General features: G+C 40.8%; 1 protein-coding gene and 1 long non-coding RNA gene across 14 annotated transcripts in view; one reads left to right on the top strand and one right to left on the bottom strand.

Moving 5' to 3' along the window:
- LOC310672333 (semaphorin-3D-like) overlaps positions 1-27,345 on the bottom strand; it is a 51,399-nt gene that overhangs the window by 23,465 nt on the left and 589 nt on the right. For 2 of the 13 annotated variants that reach the window (XM_083429374.1, XM_083429378.1), the window contains exons 2-5: positions 24,388-24,481; positions 19,747-19,866; positions 3,494-3,708; positions 1,488-1,679 (exon numbers count right to left, since the gene is read on the bottom strand). In XM_083429374.1, coding sequence (XP_083285500.1) covers positions 1,488-1,679; positions 3,494-3,629 — 328 coding nt within the window. In that variant the 5' untranslated portion in view covers positions 3,630-3,708; positions 19,747-19,866; positions 24,388-24,481. Of the gene's footprint in view, positions 1-1,072; positions 1,200-1,487; positions 1,680-3,493; positions 3,709-6,632; positions 6,652-9,553; positions 9,648-9,847; positions 9,928-19,746; positions 19,876-24,387; positions 24,482-27,345 lie in introns of those variants that run through there. The other 11 variants (XM_083429382.1, XM_083429383.1, XM_083429380.1 and 8 more) reach the window with 10 other exon arrangements.
- On the top strand, positions 1,939-6,253 carry LOC310672440. The gene is made up of 3 exons (XR_014508581.1): positions 1,939-2,058; positions 4,954-5,073; positions 6,160-6,253. It is a non-coding gene; the product is annotated as an uncharacterized lncRNA (long non-coding RNA).

Genomic DNA, 27,345 nt, shown 5'->3' with positions numbered 1-27,345 from the left:
TTGGGGCCGATTTTACACAAAAACTTTGGGAAGTAAGCTTTTGAGTTGTGCAGAATACTTTCTCAAACAAAAGAAGGCTCCAAAACAAGGAACAAAAACAAGGAAACCTACCATGTTTTCATTCAATGCTTCTGTTTTTCTAGCTGTGATAACTGCTATTTAAATAGAGAGAGAAAAAGGACGGCCCCTCCTTGTGCTCTTGCCACTGCACTGGGCCCCACAATCCTGACACTCCCCATTGACAACACTAGGAAAGCCATCGTCTTGCTGCTGTGGTGGGCTATTGTTTTTGGCCTTATTCTCTCAAGCACATCTTTCCTTTGCACTCCCTGCCTTGAGTTTTCTCATTTCCTTTTGGCCGGCCCATCTGTTTCTTTCTCCCTCCCACCTATTCTACTCCCAGGGTGGAGGGCACCTCCGAGGACTTTCCAAATGTAAACCCTGTCATTCCTTGTATCCTTGAACTTGGTTTGATATCTGTGAGTCACACCTCCTGCCATTGTCTTCATTGCCCCTTGGTCCTCTGCAAGCTGGGAACTTCCTTTTAGCTGAGACCAAATATTAAGCATTTTTCTAGCATGTCTGACCCTAGTACACACTTTGAAGTTCTATTTCTATCCAGCTAAAGCCTTTCAGCTGTTTGCTTTTCAAAGAAAGCCAGATCGATTTGTTTAATTTTTGTGGCCTGTTATCACTGCTGGCAGAATATCTGAAACTCTGTACTTTGGAAATGTTTGGCCCCATTGCAGACCACATTAATCTGGTGGCCTCTTTTTGTCTAAGTTTGCTTTCTATCACCCCATCCTAAAACCTCCATCTGTCAAACCACTTTCAGCTCTCTTTAAATCTATTGTTTATCTCCACTCTCTGAGTCCTAGTTAAGGAAATTAACTCTACCTAGCACATAGCACATAGCACTTAGCACATAGCACTGTAGAGTTGGAAGGGACCCTGAGGATCATCTAGTCCAACCCCCTGCAATGCAGGAATATGCAGCTGGTCCATACAGGGATCGAACCTGCAACCTTGGCATTATCAGCACCATGGTCTAACCAACTGAGCTATCCACTACCTAGAATTAGCAGTAATGCATCAAAGCTCCACTGCATCCATTAACTTGTACTTCCTTTGTAAATAAGATCCACCCGACTGTCTTGCATTTCTCTTATTGATCCTGCCTTTGGTTGTCTCCAGACTGCCTGCATTTTGTGGGAGAGATTGGCGTGCATAATGGAAATTTAGGCTTGTGCAATTAAATAGGATTAAAATGCTCTGTTGTCCTAGCACAACAAATTCAATTTATTTTAAATGACTTTTTGTGGTTAGGAGTGATGTGGAAATGTACTGAAAAGTGTGGAATGAAGGGATGATTAATGAGAAGATACGTAAACACTGCACATGCAAATTAGAATGAATGCCCCTTGCTGTATATCCTTCCCACAAACAAATCAGGATGAACGCTCAATAAAGACAGGATACAGTTCTACCTTGAATCCTGAACGCCTTGGTACTCGGACGTTTTGGCTCCCGAACGCTGTAAACCTGGAAGTGAGTTTTCTGGTTTGTGAACGTTCTTTGGAACCCGAATGTCTGATGGGGCTTCCATGGCTTCCAACTGGCTGCAGGCAGGGGCGTAGCAAGGGAGATGCAGTAGGTGCGGCCTGCCCCAGGTGATCCCACTGAGGGAGGTGACAAAATGGTGGCAGCACTCACCGTGGAGCCTGCAGTGCGCCCGAGCCACACGTCTCTCCCGGGAGTGAGGCAGGGGCTTGAGCACCCGTAGGCTCTGCACTGCCCCAGGCTGCCCATTGCTTCCCCCTCAGTTGTAGGGTGGCTGAGTTGGAGGAGGAAGGCAGACTACTCAGAGACCCTGTGGTGCCCCAGTGGGTGGCTGGCCCTGCTCCCAGGCACAGGGCACGAGCCGCCCCAGGCACCCAATCTGTTTGCTCCGCCGCTGGCTGCAGGAGCTTCCTGCAGCCAGTCAGAAGCAATGCTTTGGTTTCCGAACATTTTGGAAGTCGAACGGACTTCCGGAACGGATTCCATTTTACTTCCAAGGTATGACTGTATAGTCTAATCTCCATGTAGTTTTTTTTGTCCAAAACATGTTATGAATATTGGATGTATCTAATTTTTTTCTATCAGCACTATTACCTCCAAAGTAGCACTTTGCCGGGGTTGGTTGTCACTTTAAAAAAATGTACCTCTCACAGAATTTCAGTGAATATAATAGTCATGATAAGCAGAAAATAAGCTGGCACACTTCCACCCATCACTGCTCCCACAGGCCAGAAAAGTTTGCACATATAGAATTACTGCATGTTACAGCTCTGCTTAGAAGTACTGGGCTTATGTCATGGGGGGAAAAAGATTGCAGCCACCACACAATGTCTAGAAAATTGCTGCAAAAGAAAAAAGAAGCAAAATTTCACTAGTCTTATCAGCCCTAAAAAGGACTTCATAGACACAATATTTCCAGAGCTGCTTCTTTTTTAACGGTGTATGAAGTATTGGAGCATTTCTAGAGGGTAGAAGGGCTACTCATTGTTTTGCTCTTGATGTTTTAGGTGCTTCAGGAAACAGAGCCAACACTGTTGTGTGGAGCCCAGCGCAAACACTCTCTGTTCAACAAAGGCATACCACAAAAAGTCTGAGTGTTGTAGAGAGAATTGCCTTTCTGGTATACAGGTTTTGGTTAGAGAACTGCATCACACCATTTAGAGAAGTGTGAATTTTGAGGAATAGTTGTGTTTTGGCATTTTTATTGTTTTGGGAGTGCAAATTAGGTAGGCTCACATTAAAATGCAAATCAAACCAATTCCTCTCCCATCCCTACCACTGTCCAATGTATCTTTGTGATGTTTGAGGCCACTGCATTTCACACAAAAATATCGCATTCAATGTGTCGACCAGATTGTGGTGTTGACAGTATCATACTTACTCTCATCTACACAAGTTTGCCACTTGAAGGAAGAAGAAAAAAGAGAGAAGCAAAATCTCTGCAACACAAGCTAATTGGAAAAAAATGTCTAGATGCTCTGAATTGGTTGGCATCCTGTCTGTCTCGGGAAACAATAGAAAAGTGCGCCTTTGGGGGATCCTCTAGATCCCAGCAGAATAAGTTAACATCTGCGCATCTATTGTGCTCACCTGGAAGGGCCCAGAGAGTTCACCTGCAAGTCATTTAAGATTAGAAAGTACAAAAGAGCAGAACAAAGAGTCTCAGATGGACTGTTCATCCTATATTAATGTGGCTTGAATGGGTTGCATATATTCAGATGCCTGAGGTAGAAGAGGCTTAACTTTCAGAGAGGGTCACAGGATGAGGATTTTGGATTAGTGAATGTGACAAAGGGGAAGGTGTGTGGGGGGAACCCTTAGGTCAGATACACAGCCTGCATCTGCCTTGTCTTTGTCCTCCTGTGTGGATTAGTTATGGCTCAGGGTGTCCATCCTAGGAACTAACTTGAAAGACTGGCAAGACAAGTCCTACCTTGATATGAGAGGCGGAGGCGGGGGACCCACTGCTTCCAGGGAGTACTGTTCTCAACTGTCAGCAAAACAACCCAAGCCACTAGGACTACGTTGGTAGTGAAGCAGCAGCACCTACAGAAAGTCAAGCTGATCATCCCCTCGCCACAGTCAATAATTCCTATGTCAGCAATAACGTCTTGCTCATAGATGCATTTTCTTGCCAGAGAGAGTCACCTGAAAGAGAAATGGAAAAGATTCCTTACTAGACTCACAGGTGCTAGGAGGTCTAGTGAATGTAGCCCAGTCATTCATTGTCCCAATTCCCCTTTTCTTCCATCACGAACCTTTCTGGGTGGGCTGGATCTGGCTATGTTTCTGATCTAGAAATATATTGGTAGCTAGCATATGAGAAGTGTAAATACTCAGGATGTTTAGGTTAAAGCTACCATCTCAGTTACTTTAAGTGTGGGTCCCTCTGCATTCTGCTTTAAAGCAGAGGCTTTTCCTTCTGCTAAATAAAATGTCAAAATATTTCAGTTGCAGTTTTTCCTCTTTGTGACTGACTTCTTTTCCTTAGTCCCAGTTCAGCCTTGGCAAGCTGCTATCCTGGCAACATGGATCCTGTCAGATTGTGGATAATTAAAAAAGGATGCACTTGTCTTGCCAAGACTTGAAACCTGATCTTATGCATATTTATTTGGGAGTAACGGTCTAACTCAGGGATGGGGAGCCTGCAGCTCTCTCTATTCAATAATATTGAATACTGCACCTCCCAGCATCCCTGCATTGGCCATTCTGGATGGGGCCGATGGGAGTCCAATCCCATTGGTCCCATTCAGCATGGCCAATGCTCAGGGATGATGGGAGGTTCAGTCACTGGAGAGCCACAGGTTCACGATCGCGGGTCTAACTGTGACAGTGACTAAATGTGACTCATACATTTGAACATGGTTTGTGATGGAGATGTATAAAGTGGGAGGTGAGAATGATTTAAAGCAGGGGTGGAAAAAGGATGCTCTACTTTTCTCCTTTGATATGCCTGCCCATGAATGAATTTCTCTAAGCAGACTCCCTTCTGATCTCAGAGCCTAGCCAAAGGAAAAAGCAGTGCCTGCCCATTCTACACAAGAAATTGCCCCCTTTTATAGTTATTCAATGGATTTAAAAAAAACACATGGGCCTGCCATGTTGCATTTAGTTACCCACTAAAGTTCTGCTGAATACAGTGGAACATACTTCAAAGTAAGTATGCACAAGGCTGTAGATTTACAACTATATGTTTCTATAAACTTGGGAGAGGGGTACAGGACTGTGGCCCTCTAGATGTTGTTGGGACTCTAGCTCCTATCCATTGGTCACACTGGCTGGGGTTGATGAGAGTTGTGGTCCAAAAACATCTGGAGGGCCACAGGTTCCGTACTACAAACACTGAAATGTTTGCCAGAGGCAGGAAGTACATTTTGACATTTTGTTCCATAGGGCCTGTGTTTGGAGATGACCCAGAGTGAAAGTAGATTCTGGCTCTCATTCTATGGAAGAAAATAAGTTCAAATGTAAGCAGTGAGGCCACAAAAGGGGCAGAGGAAACAGGAAGAACAGGTACAAACATGGTGCTTCCATGCCTTGTATACTATTGAAGGATGTTATGATCAGTCCATCAGTTAATATAAACTCTTCATATGAGTATGGAAAAGTCCAGGTCTTTAGGATAAGGGAAGATGCCTGATGAAATTTGTCCTATTTTGGTGGCATCAAATTGTGAATGTTTTTCAGTGCTCAAAATTTATTTATATCAAGTGGAGGGGAAATGTCCACATATGTCTCCAAACGAAAACTACATTTCTAAAAGTAGGATTTTGAAAACTGGCCACCAAAATCTTTGTGCTTAAAACAGTGTTTCCCAAAGTGGGCAATACTGCCCTTTGGGAGGTGCTGGAATGATCCAGGGGAGCAGTAGTAGTCTCAGGTGCAATTGGGGGGCACTGAATAAAGCTAAGGGGGTGGTGGAAGCATAAGGAAAGAGTAGAAGAAAATGATATTTGGAAAAACCATTTGTACATGTTTCATCTGTTGTGTAATGACACTTATTGCCAGATCGGATGCCAGCCCCACCTCTGGGACAGATTGGACTGAGCCAGCAGACTTCACTCCGGTCCGCCCCATGGGTTTTTACAACATCTTTCTTGTAGGATGTAGGCAGAAATATAGATACATAAAAGAACACAAATTTGTCACTGCATCTTCCTGTTCGTTCACTTAAAGAAGGAAGATTTCCAGAGGGCTCTGAGGTTTGTTTGTTTTTTCTGAAAAGGGGTCAGTTTGGGATCCTCTGCCTTAGACAATAAAGGAAGGTATTCAGGAGAGTAAGCAAGGTAAAGGTAAATGACCCCTGGACGGTTAGGTCCAGTCAAAGGCAACTATGGGGTATGACGCTAATCTTGCTTAGGGGGGTGGCATTTGTTCACAGACAAACAATCATATACTAATATACACAAGTGTATATCAATTGGGAGCTTAATTTGTAATCCACAAGCCAGTTTAATTTTCTGCAAATAACTGCATTTAAGATGATGTAGCATCTCCTGTAATCTTAACATGGCATCACTGCTGTTACAGAAAAGCATTGTCACCCATCCCATCATATGCAAAAATGATGCAATATTTCTAAAATTTTGAATATGGCAGGAAACCCTGGGCAGTGCCACACGTGATCCTTGTTCTGGGAAACAACAATGAAAGATCAACATTTTCTGCAGGAAATAAATGAAATGTGAAAGTAAAACATGTGAGTATTTGCCTCTTTATCTATTTATTTACAAGGTTGTTTTTTTACCACATCCTCCCATCCTTTCACCTTAGGAGCACAGGTTGGCTTACAATAATAGGTGTATAACATGCAACCTATTACTGCTCAAAATATATATTTTAAAAAGAGCAACAAAAGAACTAAATAGACAACAGGATGCTTAATACTGGCTCTGTTGTCAATCACCAGCTACACAAATAAGTCTTCAATTGTTGTTTAATCTGAGCGTTCCCTAGGAGGGAATTCCTGTACTAGGGCGAGGGTGGGGTCTCATCATAGAACATATTCTTTTTTGGTTCCCTGTTCTCCTCAACTCAGCCAATGGAGTGTCTACTTTAAGACACCCATGTACCTGAATGGTGGGCACCACAGTTTGGGAACCCCTGAACTACATGATTCTGTAAATAGAAGGAAGCAGAAACTTGGTGCTAGGGCTTGGAAAGGGAAGGCCCCTCCTGTTAAATAAGACAAATGCACAGTACATTATTTAATGTAACAGTGAATGATTGAAATGCAAAAACAATGTTGTTTCTTCATTTCTAAGAACTCATCTAAGGTTTTAGCAACTGCTCAGACTTATGTCTGATTAAACATGGTTAGAAACAGGCTAGAACTTGTATTTCACAGCATTGCAGCTTGCAAGCTTCAGATCCAGCTGTTGGTTTTCCCCATGCCAATGGGATTGCCTTAGCTTAAGTGATGGGTGTGACATTGTTTTAAAGTGAAAGTATGTTAATTTGATGGTTTGTGTGAATCAAACCACCTAAATGTACGGTAATTCACATTCCCCTGAAGCAAAAGCAACCCCGCAACCACTACTACACTGACTGAAAAGCTTCATTCAAAGCCAGCTTGTTTTCTACCAACTTCTGTCTCCTCTGTATTGCTGATGAGAGTAAATCACAGTCCAAACTATAAGCCATTGCCTAAATGCTTATCTTAGAGGTGAACAGAAGAAGCAGTTTGTCATAGCAATGATTTATGCATTACAGTGGGAGAGCAAGTTTCTAATGGATGGAGCTGATCTGTAGATGATAAATCTAAGCATAATTTAAACACTGAGCATATGAAAGTTTCCTATCTTCCCAAGATCTCCTTAGTATTACATTCCTTTTCTCTTTAACTTAACACTAACGTGTCCGCGGTGTGCAACAAGCTGCCAGGTTAACATTAAAAAAATGAAAGGCTCTCTGAAACTATGATTCTAGTTTTGTGACATGCTATGGAGAAATAGGGATTTTTTAGGTGTAAGCCTAAGGGAAATATTTATTCATTTATCTGGAGTGTTTTTACCCCACTCTCTATAAAAGTACTCCAGAACAGCTTATAAAGATTAATAAAACACTCAGGTTTATAAGCTGAAAGGAAAAGAGATTGGGTGGGAGAAGGAAAAAAGAAAAACCATGCTCTAGTTTACAAGGTGACACCCATCCACAAGAGCAGATGGACCTTCCACTGTGGGCTGCTTGCAGTTAAAAAATAGGGCTTCCAAGAAATTGCCTTGGGTCTTGACCTTTCTTTGCAAAGCATATTGTCCTCCTCATTGGTTCATATGATTGAGGTGGTCCCAATATTCTGGAGCAAAGAATTTTCCTTTAAAACAAAGGTCTTACACAATAAGGGCAATCTAGCCATCCTGCTCAGTTTTCTGACCCATGCCTCCTTCCTATAGCAGTTCTTATGATGACAGGCATTATGCACTAATGCCGAGTTTGTACATTGCCATATTAATGTCTCTGTGTGGCTATAATATCTAGTTCAGTTTCCCATGTGGATATTCTTGAACTTGCTGAGAGTTTCCAAGCCAGTGGCAAGGTGCCTTGGAGGATCCACCTGGCAAGCCAAGGGTGTGTTAGCTACTGTATGGAGAGCTACTGTCCTCACACAAGGATAAGTTGACACGTAAGCAGGTTCTGCAACACAATTGCCTCCAGGACAAAAAGCAGCCAAACTGCCACCTAGTGCAATCCCTGATCAAATCCACACAGTGTCCATCAATACATAGAGAATAGAACAATGTATGCAGGAAAGAAGAAAAGAACAATGTTTGCTTTGCTGTTTCAGCTAGATCAGCTGAACAACAACTTCCATCACCTGTAGCCATTGGCTATGTCGGCTGGGACCAATGAAGTCTGGAGGACCAGAAGTTTCTCACCACTGGACTAGTCTCATCTTTCACTTCCTGCTGCAATGAACTCTGCTTCACTATGAAGTGACCGTTCATCCTGGTTTGATGGTCCTTTGTTATTACATACCTGGCTCCTCATCTTATAGTACTTCTATATGAGATGCCCCATCCCTGCTGAGGTACATCTTGCATAAGGCAAGGAGAATTCATTCTTCCTAAGCCCAGTGTTTTCTCTGTTGAATGCTGATCCAATTGGCATTATTTTAGGCTCAGTACTGTACTACAAGATACTTTTACAGGTTAGCTTTGAGGTAATTTTTCAGTCAGCAGTCTACTCAATAATCTACTAACCACCTTCATTTAGTTCCCAGCCCTGTAATCACATCACAGCATTATTCAAGTGTGACCTTGGCATAATTTCAGTATGCACCATCTAGAATCAATTTATCTAAATTGGATCATTTGGCTCAACTGCAATAGACTGACTGTGGTTAAGTGAAGGGGTTTAGGGTTTTGAAACAGCCAGGATGCTATTGTCAATTACCAACCACTAACAGTGTGTTCTCACTGGAATCCTAGTGGATTCTGGCATATGTTATGCGTATCTTTTTACTTCTTGATTGTTTTCTAAATGATTCACAAGCTTGTGTGATCCCATTACAGTTTGGGCAGCCAGTGCAATGAGTAACGCTTGGAATTCAAGACTGGAGTCAACGATTCCAGGATGCAACTCAGGAAGTAGTCAGTGAAGATAACAATGGGCAGCAGGCCGATATACAAAATGTAACAAGTATACTCTATGAACTTTGCAGACAAAGGAAACATAATCTTTACAGGAGGAAAAAGAGCCCCAGTTGGATCAAGTATTGACTTGTCAAAGTATTAGCACTGTCAGAGGTAGAGCCAAGGAGCTTTCTGATAGCTCCACCATCCTTTCAAGAGCTATTAACTGAACTGGTGTTATATTCATGTGTGACCATGAATAAAATTAATCTTTATTTATGTTATTACTGTTGCAATCCTGGAGCAGGTCAAACACTGGTGAAGGGATCATTATATGTGGCAGAAGCATCTCTCTGCTGCAGGGGAGGAAGGACTGCTATTGGGACAACACTTATGCCCTCAGAGGCCCTTGGTACACCCACCACAGAAAGCTTTGCAGGTGTAGACATCATCATCATCATCATCATCAAATTTCCATACTGCCCTTCATCCAAGGATCACAGGGCTGTTTACAGTCTAAAAACAAAAATACATACCATAATAACAAACCAAAACAATATGCCCTTCAGAGTTTAAAAGGCCATTGGATTGCTCAATTAGCCAAAGGCATACCACTAGTTCCATTGGTGATGGGGCTGAAACAGAATATATATGCCTAACACCTGGGGCAGTGCCAGTTCCAGAAAGTTTAAGGCAAGGGGATATACCGTACTCACCTCTTGATTCTTATGATGTCTTTGGAAGTGATAATTTGGCAGTTTCAGGAATACAGTAAATCAGAGTGTGAAGTCAATCACTAAAAGTTAAGAGAATCCATGGACTGGTAAATCCCAGAGAAATTACTCCTGCCAATCTATTTAGATAACAGCATTTTACTTTCACATTCAACAGCAGGAGTTTCTAGCTGGTATGCACTGCCTTTTCAGTGGGTATTAAACTATTTCTATCCACCTTTGCTTTGACCCCATGTTGAGGAAAAAAATAGTGGCTGCCCCATGTTCCCTTGCACTGAGCAAGGGAGCATGCTGCTTTTGACAAGGATGTCCAACCTATTTCCCCCAAGAGATCAGCAGCTGATACTCTGTTCTGGAGCTGTTCGCCACCTACAGAACTTTATGTTACAGGATGACATACAAATGTACTTCATAAATACATGATTTGAATGACTGAATGATAAAGAGACAGTGCATTCATTCATTCATTCATTCATTCATCGGCTTTCTAGTCTGCCCCACTGACACCTTATCTTTCCTTGGAATGCTTGACATAACTGCAGAGTCTTCCATTAGTAATACCACTTGTGAAGTGAAACCCTTGCAGCATGAATATATCCAACAGAAGTTGCAGTAGTTAATTGCCAGTGATTACAACTGAGTGGGAAAGGAGGAGGACTTGGCCAAAGGAAAAAGGATATGCAAAAAGCTGGGAACTGATACTTAAGTGAGTGACAACTGTCTCACACCTGCTCAATATCAAGGCATGAAATGAATTTTCAGGGAAAAAATTATGCTCTTCAGTCACCCCACAACACTTTTCTTTGTGCTTTGTCCACATACAGGTCTGACTCAGCAAGTATATTCTGATTCCCCTTTTGCTTTCAATGGGCATATTACTGTGGTTTTGCCTAAAGTAGTTCTAGGAGTTAGGGACTTGACATAAGAACCTTAATAGTACTTTACGGACTCATATGTTCCTGGATAGGTGATTCATGTCCAAAGGTGGGGTCTCAAACCAAGGCTCTATAGTATGTGGGTGTGGATGGGTGTGCTAGAGAAACAGCAGTTTTGGATATAAAATACAAGATGCAACATCTTAGAGTTAAGGGTCATCTGATAGTCTTACATAGCATTAAGGTTTTAGTTCTTTTTCTTCAATACAGTGAAAGGAGAAGGATGCAGCTGCAGCAAACGTCTGGGCTGGGTCAATAAGCAGCAGCTGTCACTTTTCTCCAAATGAGATGGCAGAAATGAAAGGAAACAAATTCCTCTCCTTTTCTAGGCCCCTTTCCTTTACTCATTTATTTCTTCTGAAACTGATTTTTGTAGAGGCCTTTTTCCTTCTGTGCCAGGCTTCGTATGTGAATAGCATCCAGAAAGCCCTTCAGTCATTTAATTTTTCATCCATTTATGGGATAAAGGAAGAACAACTGTTTGTGGCACCTACACAGTAGCTGGCCCAACACTTGCTGCCAAAATATGGCCTCTTTAATGGAAGCCATGCTGGGTTGAGGACAATGCAGCACAAGAGGCAAAGATTGTTTCACATCTACATTATTATTATTATTATTATTATTATTATTATTATTATTATTAACATTACTTCTATACTACTTTAATTCTTTTTAAAAACCTCTAAGCAGTTTATAGCATATCTTAAAATATCACAAATACGTCCCAAAACATCAGAACAAAACATTGCAAATGAAAATGAAATACAAAAATAAAAATCCACATTTAAGGCAGCATAATAAGCAGCAAAACAGAATTCTCTCTAATAAACATTAAAAAAGTAAAAATACAATAAATAACCCTACAGGTTAAAGCAGGGATAGCCAATGTTGTATCCTCCTGATGATGTTTAACTGCTACTCCCATCATCCCTGACTATTGGCCATGTTGGTTGAGGCTTCTGGGAGTTGTAGTTTAACATCTGGAGGGCACTGTGTTGGCTACCACTGTGTTAAAGCATTGTCTGTGGCTAAACAAAGTAGCATAACAACTACATAACACTCTATGCCCAGTAACATTCCCCAAGCAAACTCTTAGCGCTCTTTCACATGCAAACCTCACTCTCAGCCATTTTACCAACCACACCTCTAACACAGTTAACCCCTAGCCAACAACTAGTCACAAGACTAACAGCATTAAACATAATTTACAACTAGTTCACCCACCCACCTTAATCTCAAGCAATATAACAGCAGCATAACCACTCCCTCCTTGTCTCCCACCTAGGTAGGGTCCTACTCTCTCACACTGAGTGGTATAAAGCAACTGTATTACACACGAAAACCATATAACCCTGACTGTCACTCTGGGCAGTAAAAACACAATTCCAATTACCACCCAGCATGTCAGATAGGAGTTTCTAACAGACACAATGCTTTTGGAAGGCCCCCTTGGTAAAACATTGCTTGGATGCTTGCCTGGAAAAGGCAATGGAGCACATGTGCCATTCATTTCAGTACTGTACCGACCCAGCTCAGAATGGTATGGGGAATCTTTATTTATTAATATGTGCAGAGTGCACTGACAACCCCCAAAGGGAACGTATAAAAAACAAATGTGTATGCCTAAAGATTGAATAGCGCATCAAAAGCAACATAATCCTTGAAAGACCTACATTCCTCAGTGCCCTTTACATAGGGATTCCTTCATGTGGGATGAAACTGACACCCATCACCTGTCTAACATATGGCCTGACATTTAGCTATTCATTTTGCCAGATTCATAGCAGAAGCTTATAATGTCTACTCAAAAGTAAGTCACACCAAATTTTACTCCTAGGAAACTGAGTATAGGACTGAAACCTTATAGTTGAAGCTACAGGACAATACAAAGCCAAAGGTATGCATTTCCAGCCATCTTATACTGTCTTCCATCAATGTCCCTTATGATTGGAGAATCTACACTGAAAATAGTTCAATGTAGTTTCGTTAACTGAAAGTGGAATACAGTGGTACCTCGGGTTAAGTACTTAATTCGTTCCGGAGGTCCGTTCTTAACCTGAAACTGTTCTTAACCTGAAGTACCACTTTAGCTAATGGGGCCTCCTGTTGCCGCCACCAAGTGATTTCTGTTCTCATCCTGAAGCAAAGTTCTTAACCTGAAGCACTATTTCTGGGCTAGCGGAGTCTGTAACCTGAAGCGTATGTAACCTGAAGCGTATGTAACCTGAGATACCACTGTAAAAGAAACATTCTTTGCTATAGTGTTCACTGGGATAGCCAATGCAGTGCCCTCCAGATGTTGTTCTACAACTCCCATCATTCCAGACTACTGGCAGTGTTGTCTGGTGCTGATGGGAGTTGGAAGTCCAAAATATCTGCATTGGCTGCTCCTGGTATACAGATTGATTTCTTTTGCCTGTTATTATCTCTGGTGAAACAGGCTTTGTAGAATCTGAAAGGCTTGCAAAACTTGTGAACAGAGATAATTGTGTGGTAAGTGTGCACATGAAATACAGCAGCTCCCAAATATCAAAAACAGTATCACATTTTAAAGAAGCTGATTTCTCAGTCTTGTTGTGATAAACCTGTGATGGAAAACCAAAGAATCCTCGCTTACAATAAAAACGTGGATGTTAAGAGTAGGCTGAAAGAGAAAATAGCAACATATTGCAGAGCATGGACTAGGGATGGAATAGTATAAGGCTTGTAGGTCAGGACTGAGGGGCATCGTGTGTGGTCATATACACAACACTTGTCTGACTCAAACAAGCGTAATCCACTCATCACTGTCATGAGCAGTCAGTTCATTGAAAGAGTAGCATAGGATTTCAATACAGAGGCTTTTCACCTCTAGGTCATCTGCTCAAATCTTGATCAGGGCAATGCATGCCAAGAGTAACTGTGGCTGCTATCTGTACAAAAGCCTCTGTGAAATAAGTGGGTGGTCTCAGTCACATTCCCGGGCACACATGTCACCATCACAGCCCTGGTCCCATCCTAGCAGCCCAAACAGGGGTGAGGATGTCTGAAGATCATATCTACTCTATGGGTGTCTGTCTGGGGCAAGAGGGGAGAATGTTAATGGAGAAAATGGGAGCAGATGAAGTAGGCAGGGAAACAGCCTTGTTCAAATGCACCTGTTTTAGGAATTCTGCAGCTGACTTTGCTAAAACTGAGCTAAGAGAATGGAAATGTTAAAAACTATGTTCAAAATGGAAAGCTCCACAAAATAAAATGAAATAAAGAAAGATTTAAAGGGCACATTAGGAGCCTATGATCCCCAGTCTTTCAGGTTGTAGCTGATCAATGTATTTCAGAACTAAGCATTCAATCCGCTGTCTCTCTTAAAACCCTAGTTCTGAACTCATTAAGTCTCTTTCTCTCCCTGGTTTGAAACAGGAAAGCTATACAGTATTTTCTTTTAATAAAAAAGCTCCCCCCTCTAATCTGTACTCCTCCTTGCTTCCTGCTGTAATTGGAATAGTAGGAGTGGGTGTAGGAGGGCTTGTAAGGGTCCAGGGAAAGTATTTTAATGAGGATAATAGGGAGGAGATGGGCTGAGTCTTCTCTCTTATCTGTTTCTTGTCAAAGATTTTCAGTTGGGATTGCTGTAAATTATGTCTTGGTTTTGAGGTGGCCTTTCTGAACTATTCTGCGCTCCTTCACTGTCTTAGAAGCAGTGCCCCTTTCTTTGGCGCAAGTTATCCCTGTCTGACCTTTGCCCTCCCTAGATTGCCTTATTCCTCAGTGCGCCTCTCTGCTGTCTCTGAAAGATCTCAGAATCTGTGGGCAATGTCTCATGTTACCTTTTCTGGACAAGGCTATTAGAGACTTGCCTCCTATGAAGTCACTGGGAGTAAATCCCAGCAGCAAAGTTGGTAATGTCAGGACAGTGGAATTAGGTTGACATCCTTTGGTGTTTTGTTCTTCAGATCAGAGAACAAGCTTTTGTGAGAACAGAAGCATTAATGTGAGTCCAACTATGGTGCACAACCTGCTCTGTACTATTGCTTCTCCGTATGATTTCTTTGCTAGCCTGTTTGGATATCATGAGTCCATCCCTTTGGTCAGAGCTAGGTGGTGTCTCAAAAACTGAATTATTGAAGAGCATAGATCCAGAACCTCTGTGGAATTATGTGGAAACAAAGGGTAATAATAGTGCCATGTAAAATGTACCGTATTTTTCGCTCTATAAGACGCACCAGACCACAAGACGCACCTAGTTTTTGGAGGAGGAAAACAAGAAAAAAAATACTCTGAATCTCAGAAGCCAGAACAGCAAGAGGGATTGCTGCACAGTGAAAGCAGCAATCCCTCTTGCTGTTCTGGCTTCTGGGATAGCTGCACAGCCTGCATTCGCTCCATAAGACACACAGACATTTCCCCTTACTTTTTAGGAGGGGAAAAGTGAGTCTTATAGAGCAAAAAATACGATATATTGTCCCTCACTCTGCCAAATAACATTAACTTTTTGGGCTATCAGTATGGTTCTAATTGTTGGTTAGTGAGCTAGTAGCTGAAGACTTCATCTCACTAGAAGTTTTTATGGATAATACAAAACACAGAAGATCTGTGTGTTACATTTCCTGTTAGCAACCAGAATCTTGCTGCTCCCTAAACTGGCACAATAAAATTTTGGTTAACCATACAATAGGATACTTTGAGCTACAAACAATCCCCTCTCAAGAACTGACCAGCATGGTATTTATTCCCTGTGGAGAAACAGTAGAGCTTATCCAAAACCAAGGGAACTTCAATATGCTTGAGAAGAACTGAAAAGGGAACACTGTCTCCATATATAAAATGGCCAGCTCACAATTCTTTAGCCCTTAACCACAAGACATTACATATTCAATGACAGTGAATTAAAGGAGTTTACTGAGGTTAAAGTAAGTGGGAGAAAGCAATATGGTACAAAACACTGCCAAAAAAAATAAAAATGCTTTTAGGTGGATGTTGGAGGTACACAGTAACTTCTGGACATGCTCAACTATAAAAGGTGAGGTTCTTCCTTCAATCACTAATGCCTGTGCCTGCATAATACTGGAGCCGCTAAACTAAAATACCCTCAGTTTTTATCAAATTAAACATTTATGGCTTTGCCCCTGCCTGTCTCCCTTCTAGATTGGTCCATCAGATCTCTTACTTCCTTGTACATTTCTATTGCCAGGCAGGTGAACCATCTTGAGATTTTCGGATGAAGGTAGTATACTAAACAAACAAACAAAAATAAAAATAAATAAAATAAAGGAAAGTAAAATAAAATAAAATAAAACAAAACAAATATGCATAGGATTGTGCTACCATTGTGTTCTTACATAAGTTTGCTCTCTTCAGCCTTCTTTTGCTGTTCCTCCACTTCTGTCTCAAAGTTCTTACTGAGATGTATTTTAGGACTGATTTAGCTAACTTTGGAATATAGTCACCTCCCATTTATCCTCGTTAATTCAGTATTTCAAATACAGGAACTTGGAACAAAAGCAGATTGCTGTGTGGGCTCTCCTCCCTTGAATGGGCTCTTTCTGCAATCTTCCATGGGGTTGTATTTATAGGAAGAAGCAGCTCTAAGAATCTAGGAGCCAAGATTGGCAATAAATCTTATTTCCTACTGTAAACTCTCCAATATGTCACCAGAAGAATGGAAAGGTTGGTGTCTGGAGAAAGAAAGTAAATGATGAGAGGATCCTATTTTATAGTTATACAATTGTGGCTATACAATAAATAACATCATCAGCCATTCTCTCGTGACCAATTAAGTATTTCCCATGTGGTGGTTACAATCATTAGGATAATTCTGGTCACATGACAAATCAAGCGCTACTGTGCTTAATTCAGGAAAGTTTAACAGCAAAACTTGTAGCTTGCTGCACGTGTACTACAGTAAAGTGATTACAGAGCAAATAAATCTCCTCTTCACAAAAAAGAAAAAGCGGTAGCAAAGTATTCATTTCCCCCATCTCTCTCCCCATAAAGAAAGTGGAATTTTGAAAAAGGCTAGTGTTTCCTAAAGGCTCCCACCAACTTTATAGCAAATGTGCTTTTATTTCCTCTTAGCTTGCTTTTGAGAACAATTTTTCAGATGAGTATAGAGAAGTATGCACACCTTGAGGGAACTGGTAAATTAGAATTATCCTTTAAAATGTGCAGGAGATAGCATCTAATGAAGAGAGAGAAACATATTTCATATTGTTCTGTATGGTGCTCAATTATTTGTGGAAAACCTGATTTTTGCTTGACCAGTTTTCATGGAAACATCATACATGGAATCATAGAACTGTCAAGTTGGAAAGGGCCACAAAGGTCATCTAGTCAAACCCCTGCAATGCAGGAATCTTTATGTTCAACATTGGACTCGAACCCACAACCCAGAGATGAAGAGTTGATTGTGAGAGACAGTAGAACAGGCAAATCTATTGGGTTTATATTTCTTTATCTGGAACATTTTTCAGGTGGTGATGATGGGATTGCCAGATGGGTGTCTTTGTTTTCCTTTAGGAATTAGGATTGCTGTTCTAAAACATAGCCCCAACCCAAAAATTATATGGTGCAGCAGTGGGCTGCAAACATGCTGTTATGTGCAAGGGTCTGCTTTCACACTTTAGTAAACAGGTGGTCAGAACACTTCTTATTACTGAAGGGACTGGAATGAATCCCCCACCTCTCAAAAAAAAAAAAAAAAAAAAAAGCAATCAGCACAGATAAAGCTAACAGCTAGTCCAAATCCCGACATGCAGCCTTATGTGCCATATGTTGGATTCAGCAAATGGGTCAACAAGTGCAGAATCTTTATCTTTATCTAATTTATGTCCTGCTTTTTCTCCAATGAGCCCTGGCAAGCTGAAAAACTTGTGCTGATGGAACAATGGAAACCTTAGTAATATAGTCACCCTTGCCATAGGATACAGTACTTCTGTTACTGAGATGAATTACCAGCTCTCTGACAGTTTCTTTAGCACTGTGGTTAAGTTATTATCCCATCTGAAGGCAGCAACCTCTTGTGTGCTGGTGGAAACACATTTTGGTGATTTGAGACCCTGTGCCAGCAAAGTCCTAATACCAGGCTGCTTGTGTCTCCAAATTCTAGAATCTTAGGAATTACATTACAAGATTAAAAACCTGATTTGATAGACTATGGTGATAATAGTCTATCAACCAACAAATATGGCTGGAACTTTACAAGATGAAATAAAACATCTTTATTTAACAGTGTAAGAATCCTTTGATTATAGCAATACATTTAATTAGTTCAAGAGAAAGTCAATCTCATCCAGACAGTTTAGTAGTCTGGTAAAGACTGATAAAATGAGACAGAATACAAAGACTGGTTTTCTTGATGTCAAATGGAGCAGCCTGTGGCTGACAGGATAACTGAAGAGAAACATCCCCCCCCCCCCCCGAAAATATGTAGCCTGGAAAATCACTTTAGAGTTACGGATGAAACTTGGATCAGTATAACCATAGGGGGTCCTTACCCTATATATATATACAAAGTCTTAACCTTATCATTAAATGCACTGACCCTAAAGAAAGGCATTAGTGGAGACAGCAATAAAAACAGGCTTAGCCAGGAGTTTTCCATTATAATATGTGACAAACTGATGGAAAATTAATTTTTATTTTGGCTCCTTTTATTAGAATATCTTGGGATAAGAATAATTGAATTGCAGAGCCCTTGAGAAAGCTGGAAAGGTGAGCATGGCTTCTTAATTGTTACATTTTACACTTCTTCCAAAGAAGCTAACAGCATTGCAGCTTCACAACAACCTTGTTAGGTAGGTTACACAGAAAGATAGGAACTTGTCCACCATCTCCCAGTGAGATTCATATGTGACGGCTGATTTACATTTGTCCCAGGTAATCAGTGAGTGTTTATAGTACTAACCTGAAGAATTCATACATGCCCCCATTCAGGGACAGAACTGGGGAACCATAATTGGCTCTCAGTTCCTTGGCACATGTCCTTGACTGTTTTGGAGATACATATCTCCCCTTCATTCTTTACAGTCAGTGCTTGGCACTACAAATACTAGTTCACATATGAAAGTATCTTGACTGCATGAACTATGAATCAGCCCTTAGCAGAAATCTGAACCTGGGTTTATCTCATCCCAAACCAAGTCTAACCGTTGTACCACACTGGCACTCCTAGGCTTGTAGCTTTAGAAATGTTCTCTCTGTGTTTTGAGTCTTTCCCATTCTCCCACTGCTGCGGCCAACAAGGGGGAAATGCCATTCTTGCCTTCTGCATATTCTCTTAGGAGCTGCAGTTCACCAGGTAGTAACCACTGTAGCTTTCCCCCTCTCTTGCAGAGCCAAGGAGAGGGACTTGGAGATCATAGTACAGCATTTAAAAAATATGGGAAACTGAAAAAATGACAATTTGTGATAGTGTGCCTACAATCATAAACATACTTCTATAATTGTATAATGGGTTTAACTTCAGAATAAACATGGATAAGATTGCATTTAGGCTGCAATCCTAAATATACTTACTAGAAAGCAAGCCCCATTAGACACAATAGGATTTCCTACTGAACACACTTGCAGAGTTTAGGGCTGCAGTGTTAACTTCCTAATTTTATGTATATTTACTCAGAAGAAGATGCACATGGGATCAGTCATGGGACTTGCTTACTCTATACATTCAAAACCTTTTCACAAAGTTTGCTCTCTACTTCCTACTGCTTGCCAAGATGTTTCTGCCATGAAATATAAACAGTGTCGACTTGACAATGATGGAAGATTACATATTACATGCAAATTCAAGATTGGTTGGTTATATATCCAACCAATGCCATCAATTTTGACAAAAGTATTACTGCTTCATAAAACAATAAATGAGAAAATGAGAACAATCTAATGAAAAAATACAGAACTCTCCCAGCACTGTTTACACACACACACACACACACACACACACACTTTAAAAAACATTGTACTACTCACCTGTCCAAAGCTTTCCTAGTTGAATGCATTCCAGTAAGAGCCAGCTGCACTGACTTCCACACTACAATCCTGTCTGAAATTCAACAGGGTCTACTGCATAAGAGGGCAGCAATCAAGTACCTGAAAATTAGAGAGAGACTCCAAAGTAGGGGTGGAGTGTACATGCCATGAGGTCATTTAAAGACAGCCTCCATTCATAAAAATAAGAAGCTGCTAGTTAGCAAGCCATCTGCTCTTCCTCATTCCCAGCTTCTACTCAGTTCTTTGGAATCTACAAAAATGCATTGAGATCTGATGACACCTTGTGGTGAATTGGTTTTCTAACTACCAGTAGGTTCTAAATTCAAATTCATGAAACTGCAACCTGGCCATTGCTCATGGTGTTGGTTTTGTTTAGTCGTTTAGTCGTGTCTAACTCTTTATGACCCCATGAACCAGAGCACGCCAGGCACTCCTGTCTCGTGGTAGTCAATTTAAAAAACAATTATGAATAAACCAAATGCAACATGCTTTCACCCCCCCACCCCCCATTATGTTAGTACAGTACAATTATCCAAAGTCTGAATCAAGATTTAACATCCCTGGTATTTTTTTTAATTGAACTGATGGGAAATTGAAGAGCTGAATTATGCACTTATGAAAGCTGAATACAGAAGGCAATTGATTTCCAGACTTACATTTTCATTGTTTGATAGTGGATAACCTAGCTATGATTTGAAAGTGGCATGTAGTTCCTGGAAATGGCTCTCCTATCCCCTACTTTCATTTTAACTACTTGTGGTTAGATGCAGACTGGTTGGGTGCAGAGGAATGATGAGAAAAACCAGCTGGGGAACCACCAAGCAGCATTCAAAACTCCCATTGTTCTAGGTGCATTTTGTGACAGAGAATTTCATTAATGCAAGCAGTTTATGAGCTCTGGGAGTACTGCGCCTAAGATTTCAGATTAAAACTGCCACTGCTGGAATGAAAACAGGACCTTTTTTGTGCCTCCCCACTTCCTGCCACTCTCTGAGGACTGGAGACGGGACCCTCATAAGAATATTAGGGGGGTAGGCAGGGAAAGTATGGCTTTGTTTTTTGCAATCTTCAGATGAGGACTAGACCATGTGAAAAATGAATATAAGATTTTAGCTGCAGTTCATTGATTTTCAGCTTTGTATTCTTGTTATAAAAAAGTGCACCTAGACATTATATTGCAGCACCCATAATCGAGGTTTAAGGTGCAACTTAGCTCCTAACTTTCATATCTCAGTTTCTAACACTGCCACCAAGGGAAGAAGGCACAGAGCCCAGGGTGATAAAGTGGTCACAGTGAGAAGAGGGAGAAGACTGGGAAGAGGAGGTGTCAGAAGCTGAGGAGGTAACAGGGCTTAGTGAGCTGGGAGAGTGGCAGTCTGTGGTGGAGAGAAGTCCAGAATCAGAGGCAGAAGCTGAAGAAGGAAAATGGGAGGAGGCAGGTCAAGAAGCAGAGATGAGTCAGGCTGGTGAAGAGTCATGGGAGTCTCCTCCTCCTGCTGTGACAAGCCTCCTCGTCCTTTTCTGTGCCAGAACCAGAAGAGGCATAAAAAGAGCAGAGATTAGCCATGTGCAGACACTGCCTCCAACTGCTTGGGGGGAAGGGGATTTAGGCAGCTATGGGAAGGTGGGGACTGCTTCATGAGGGAAGACCTGCTGGAGATGATTTATTGAGCTCATTAGACCTTACACTCCTGTGCATATCATGTGTTTGCTAATTAAGAGTCCAACTTGCACAGTGTGGTTTACTGCTTGCTCACTCCTGACAACTAGGACCTTCTATCACTGCCTTGGCATTGGATAAACAGTATGATATGTTGGTATGTATGCACTGTAAGCAAACTGAAATAAATATTATTATAACCAAAAAAACATGCCTTTGCTTGACATGATCACTTTGCTGAACTGTCTCAATTTGACCATATTACTGTCGAGTTCCAATTAAGCTCCTCTAAATTCAAGGGATTTATTACTAAATGATTGTGCAAAGGATTTCAGTCTATTTTGTAAAGCACCTTTATAAGCATTTTCCAAGGCCCTGATATGTGATAATTGCAGAACATATTATATATGGGAGGAAAATGTTTCCAAAGCAAAACTGGTGATACAAATATAGAAGTATTTGAAAATGATACTATCCTCATTTTTTCATTTGATTGTCACTCTGGTGGTTTATCATCTATGCGTTTTCTTTATTATTTCTTCTGCTATATCCATGCACATAGTATTACAGTATCAATGTTGTTTTTCTAGTAGTAATGGACAGCTTCAACCACAAGGGGTCAGAGTGTTCCTATATTTGAGTAGTTTTCAAGCTACATGGGATTCTTTTCTATGATCACCATTCTCTTATTGGTACCTGCCCAACTGCATCCAGGATAGAAATACATCAGGCTATGGATGAGGAACAAAGCTCTCCATCCCTCATCTGCCAAACTCAGTTTGGAAACTTCAGCTGGTATAGAATTCAGTTGCTAGGTTGTTCACTGGGGCAATGCCATACCCTCCAATATTTCTCCAATGAAAATAGGTACTACCTAAGGAAAAGTGGGACATTCTGAGCTCAAATCAGAAACTGGGATGGCTTATCTAAATCAGGAATGTCCCTGGGAAATAGGGAAACTTGGAGGGTTTGCCATCATCTAAGCCCCCCCCCCTTTCGTGCAAGAGGTCCAGAGGGCAGCAGCACAAAAATGGGTCTTTTCTGCAGTGGCTCCCTGCTTGTTAATTCTCTCCCCAGGGAGGCTCGCCTGTCTTTATTACATATATCTAGGCACCAGCAAAAACATTTCCCTTCTCTCAGGCCTTTTGCTAATTAAACAATCTATGGCCTTTTAAACTGAGTGGGGGTTATTATTATTATTATTATTATTATTATTATTTATTATATTATGTATTTTTGTGTTTTTATATTGTAAACGCCCAGTGACCTTCGGATGAAGGGTGGTACAGAAATTTTAACAAAAATAAACATTTTGCATCATTTTTGCTCATAAGCAATAAAAATACTGCAACAGGAACCAGTAATGCCTATATCAAGTAATGATATGTCAGTTTTAACTAGTTTTTAAAGGGTTAGAGAGGATCTGTCAAGTGAATCTCCTAAAAAATGAAATTCCAAAAGCAGGCTGATACAACCTAGAATGTCCCTAGATTTCACCGCCAGTGTTTAGGCAGCTGGATACAAGAAAGTCTTCTTGGCAGATCATAAATCAAAGAAGGAAATAAAATGACATGGTGTTCCATGAGATACCATGAACCCAAATGATTTAGAGCTTTAAAAATTAAATATAGTCTTTTGAATTGTGCAGCAAAACAGTGGTGTTGAACCAAGTGCTTGGAGCTTGGGAGAATGATTCTGAATAGTAGTGTAGGTACTGAGATGATAATAGGGAAGCATGGATAGTACTCTAACTATTGTGACTACTGCTGAGAGGACACAAAAAAATGGTGAAACCTGTCAATGTTGCAGAAAGGAAGTTGGGGATTAGCAGATTCTAACAGAAATGGCCTGTGTACTGAGCCCAATACTTTCCAAATGAAGAAGAAACAATGCATGCACATGATAAACCAGATAAATGCATATTACAGAAAACACGGCATGTAAACAATGAACAGGCAGGAAGTTCAAATGACAAATGAGTTGGGGTTGAGGTTTCTAGTACTGTAATTTTCACTTTGTGTCCTATTACAAAAGAATTTAAATGGCAATGGTTTGAAAGGCGAATATAAGCTAATGGGTGAACAGGAAAAGTATTCAGTGATTTTCATTACACCATCTGTGGACTACTTTTTTCAGTGGATTTAGATACCTAAAGCCCTACTCATCTTGCAGGGGTTGGTTTTCAAGATGAATAGGGCTTTAGCTATCTAAATCTACTGAAAAAAAATAAACCAATCCCTGTATATGGCATTTATTGACCTGACTAAGCCTTCGACACTGTAAATCGTAATGCCCTGTGGACTGTCCTTCTGAAAATTGGCTGCCCAGATAAATTTGTTAACATCCTTTAGCTCCTCGATGATAATATGACAACAACAATCGCAGATAACAATGGCTCTCACAGCGAACTGCTCACAGTGGGATCAGGTATCAAACAGGGATGTGCTATCGCCCCAACTCTATTTATTATTTTCATTGACATGATCATACACATTGCCGAAGGGAAACTCCCCACCGGGGTAGAAATTGTGTATCGAACAGATGGAAAGCTCTTTAACTTGAATAGGCTGAAAACAAAGAGTAAGGTTACCATAACTTTTGTCATAGAGCTTCAATATGCTGATGACAACGTTGTGTCCAATGACCTCCAAACCATCCTAAAAAGCTTTGCAGCTTGCTCAACATCCCAAAAACCAAAGTGCTGCACCAACAAGCACAAAACAAGCCCTCTGCAGTGCCACAGATCCAACTTAATGGTGCAACACTGGAAAATGCCAATAATTTTTCCTACCTCGGCAGTTAGCTTTACACAAGAGCCAATAGTGATACTGAAATACAGCATCGCCTGAGCTCTGCGAATGCAGCTTTCTCCCGATTGAAGTGCAGAGTGTTTGAGGACTGAGACATTCACAGGGAAACCAAAATTCTTGTTTACAAAACTATTGTACTACCAAACTTACTATATGCTTGTGAAACATGGACCACTTATAAACACCATCTCCAACTCCTCAAAAGATTCCATCAACAGTGTCTCCAAAAATTTTTATATATCACCTAGGAAGATATGCGAACTAATGTCAGTGTAATGGAAGAAGCAAAGATCAGTGTCAAAGCAATGATTCTTCAACATCAACTTCATTGGACTGGTCATGTTGTTCGGATGCCTGATTATCGTCTTCCAAAGCAACTACTCTATTCCAAACTTTAAAATGGAAAGTGTACTGTTGGTGGTCAACAAAAGAGGTTTAAAGACTCTCTCAAGGAAAATCTAAAAAAAAGTAGTATAAACATTGACAATTGGGAAACTCTGGCCTGTGAGCACTTCAATTGGAGAACAGCCTTTACCAAAGGTATCGTGGACTTTGAAGACACTCAAACTCAGGGCGCAAGGGAGAAACAAGCTAAGAGGAAAGCATGGAAACCTATGTCCCCACTGTGGAAGGATGTGTGGATCCAGAACTGGCCTCCAAAGTCTCTTTCAGACTCACTGTTAAGACTGTGTTCATTGAAGACAATCTTACTCGGCTACAAGTGATCGCCAAAGAAGAAGACTCACCTTGCACTAAAAGTTCCTCTCTGCAGAATTTTATCTCTGGACCAAGTGGTTTTTTTGTGTGTGCAGTTTGTATGAATGTAAAGTCATAAACCTAAAACCATTTTTTGCATCCTGACAGTTTACGTGACACACTTTAAAAATATTTCCTGGCAGAAGGAAATTTTAGGGGGATTTTTGGCCCAAAGGCAATTCACCTATTCACTACCTAAATCCAATGATAAACAATAGTTCCCTGACAGTGAAACAAAATTATACATGAATGAGTGTCACCTGATAGTCTAATATAGATTAGTCAAGATAATAATCTCCTCTGGGTATTAATTAGTCCAGATCCAGAGATGCTGGATTCTGCTGAAACAGTTGCTGAGGCTAAGCATGAGCAAAATAACACTTCACTAGCAAGACAACTTCCATAATTTTGAATCGTTGTAAGCTGCCCTGGGGCCTGCTAGGGAAGAGTGCATGATAAATTTAATCATAATCATAATCAAAACATCTTGAAGCAGCAATCTCACACTAATTCCAATCTATCATTAGTAGTGTAATATCCCGTCGCCATGTAATTTGCAGTCATATGAAGAATCATGATTGATAAGTGCTCATGTTATGCAGGAGGAAGATCTACTATAATAAGGATTGTTTGTAAAAAGAAAATATTAAAATAGTATGGCAATGTAGTGGAAGATGTCAGTGTAGGATCCTGAAGCCTAGAGTTTGCTGCCAATTAGAGTCAACATATTTTATTTTATTCCATTTGGAAGGGGAAAACAGGTTTCCAGGTAATGGCATGGTCAGTATCTTTAATGCAGCAATAAATAAATAAATGCTAACATGTAGTTTTCCTCTCTCTAGAATGGAGTAGTTCACCTTAGAAGTTCCTGAAGTATAGTGACTGTTTATTACCCATTGACAAAAGTAGAGAATTAGGCTGATTCTCCAGTTATGGCCACTCCTTGATCAGGACAACCTGTTGCTTGTGCTCTGGTGACCTCCCATCTGGATTACTGTAATGTGCTGTGTGTGGGGCTGCCCTTGAACATGGTTCAGAGGCTGCAACTAGTGCAGAATGCAGCTACTAAACTGGCAAGTGGGGCAGTTTGATTGGACTACATGCAATTGGTCCTGAAAATGCTGCATTGGCTGCCAATGAACTACTGGGCTCAATTCAAGGTGTTAGTACTAGCATGTGAAGTCCTAAATGGCTTGGGACCCAAAAGAGCTCCTTCATAATATCAACCATCTCAGACACTGCAGTCAACAGGTGAGGGTTTGTTGGCCATGCTTAGTTGCACTGACCCATGACAGGGCATTTTCAGTGACACTTCCCCATTTGTGAATGCCCTCCCTTAGTGAGGGTCTGTCTCATTACTGACTTTCAGGAGGAATTTAAAAACATTCCTGTTTACCCAAACCTTTGGTGGCTGGAAGATACTGTTCCTGGCAACTTTGTTTTATTCTTAAATTATTGATATGTCTGCCACCCTGGTCTCCTCCAGGAGGAAGGGCAGGATACAAATTGGATAAACAAATAAGAAGAGCAGTGCTTGATCAGAATGAAGTTCTACCTAGTCTAGCATCCTTTCCCCCCCAAAGAGGTTAACTATGTGTCCAGAAAACTTCATCAGGATTTGAGGCCAACAGCTGTCAATGTGCTGCTGTCACCCAGCAACTGATATTCTGTGACATGCTTCCTCTGAACATTTAGCTATCATGATATACCTACTCTTCTTGAATTTTTTATTTCCCCTTTCAAGTAATATATTTTTGTGCTTGAAACAGAGAGGGATTATGTCATATACAGGAATATCCTGGATTGTTGTGATTTCTCTCTGCTAGTAAGGCAGTTACAAGTGAAACTCAAGGGTTAGTTTCTAGGTATATATAACTCAGTGGTAGACCCACATTCTTTATCCAGAAATCCTAGGTTCATTCTTTGGTGTTTCTAGTTAAAAGGATTTCAGATAGTAGGATTAGGGAAAATGTGTACATGAGGCCTTGAGAGAGCCATGTCTGGTCAGAGTAGATAGTGCTGGATTAGAGGATCCAAATAGCTCATGTTTCATAGTTACTAATTTGCCTAGAAGAGCCAGATCATTTGAGATTAATTATTCTGTTTAGAAGCACAAGTGCCTCCCCACAAAAAAACTTGTCACCTCTCTATTGGGAACCTACAGTGCTTCTCTGGGATGTATCACCCAAGATAATTCTTTCCTCTAAGATGTGTTCCTCAGTACTTAATATACATTTCTAATGATCATTGGGCTTTGTCAAGGTCACAAGCCTTATTTTGTCTTGGTAGGTATTTTTCCAAGTGAATTAAGAAACTGACACTGATCCAAAGTTGTGGATCAGGGCAAGTTGT

The sequence above is a fragment of the Podarcis tiliguerta genome, assembly GCF_965153285.1.
Source record: "Podarcis tiliguerta genome assembly, chromosome: 2".
Taxonomy (NCBI): Eukaryota; Metazoa; Chordata; class Lepidosauria; order Squamata; family Lacertidae; genus Podarcis; species Podarcis tiliguerta.
Note: the sequence above shows the minus strand (reverse complement) of the source record. Positions and strands in the feature narration are given on the sequence as shown.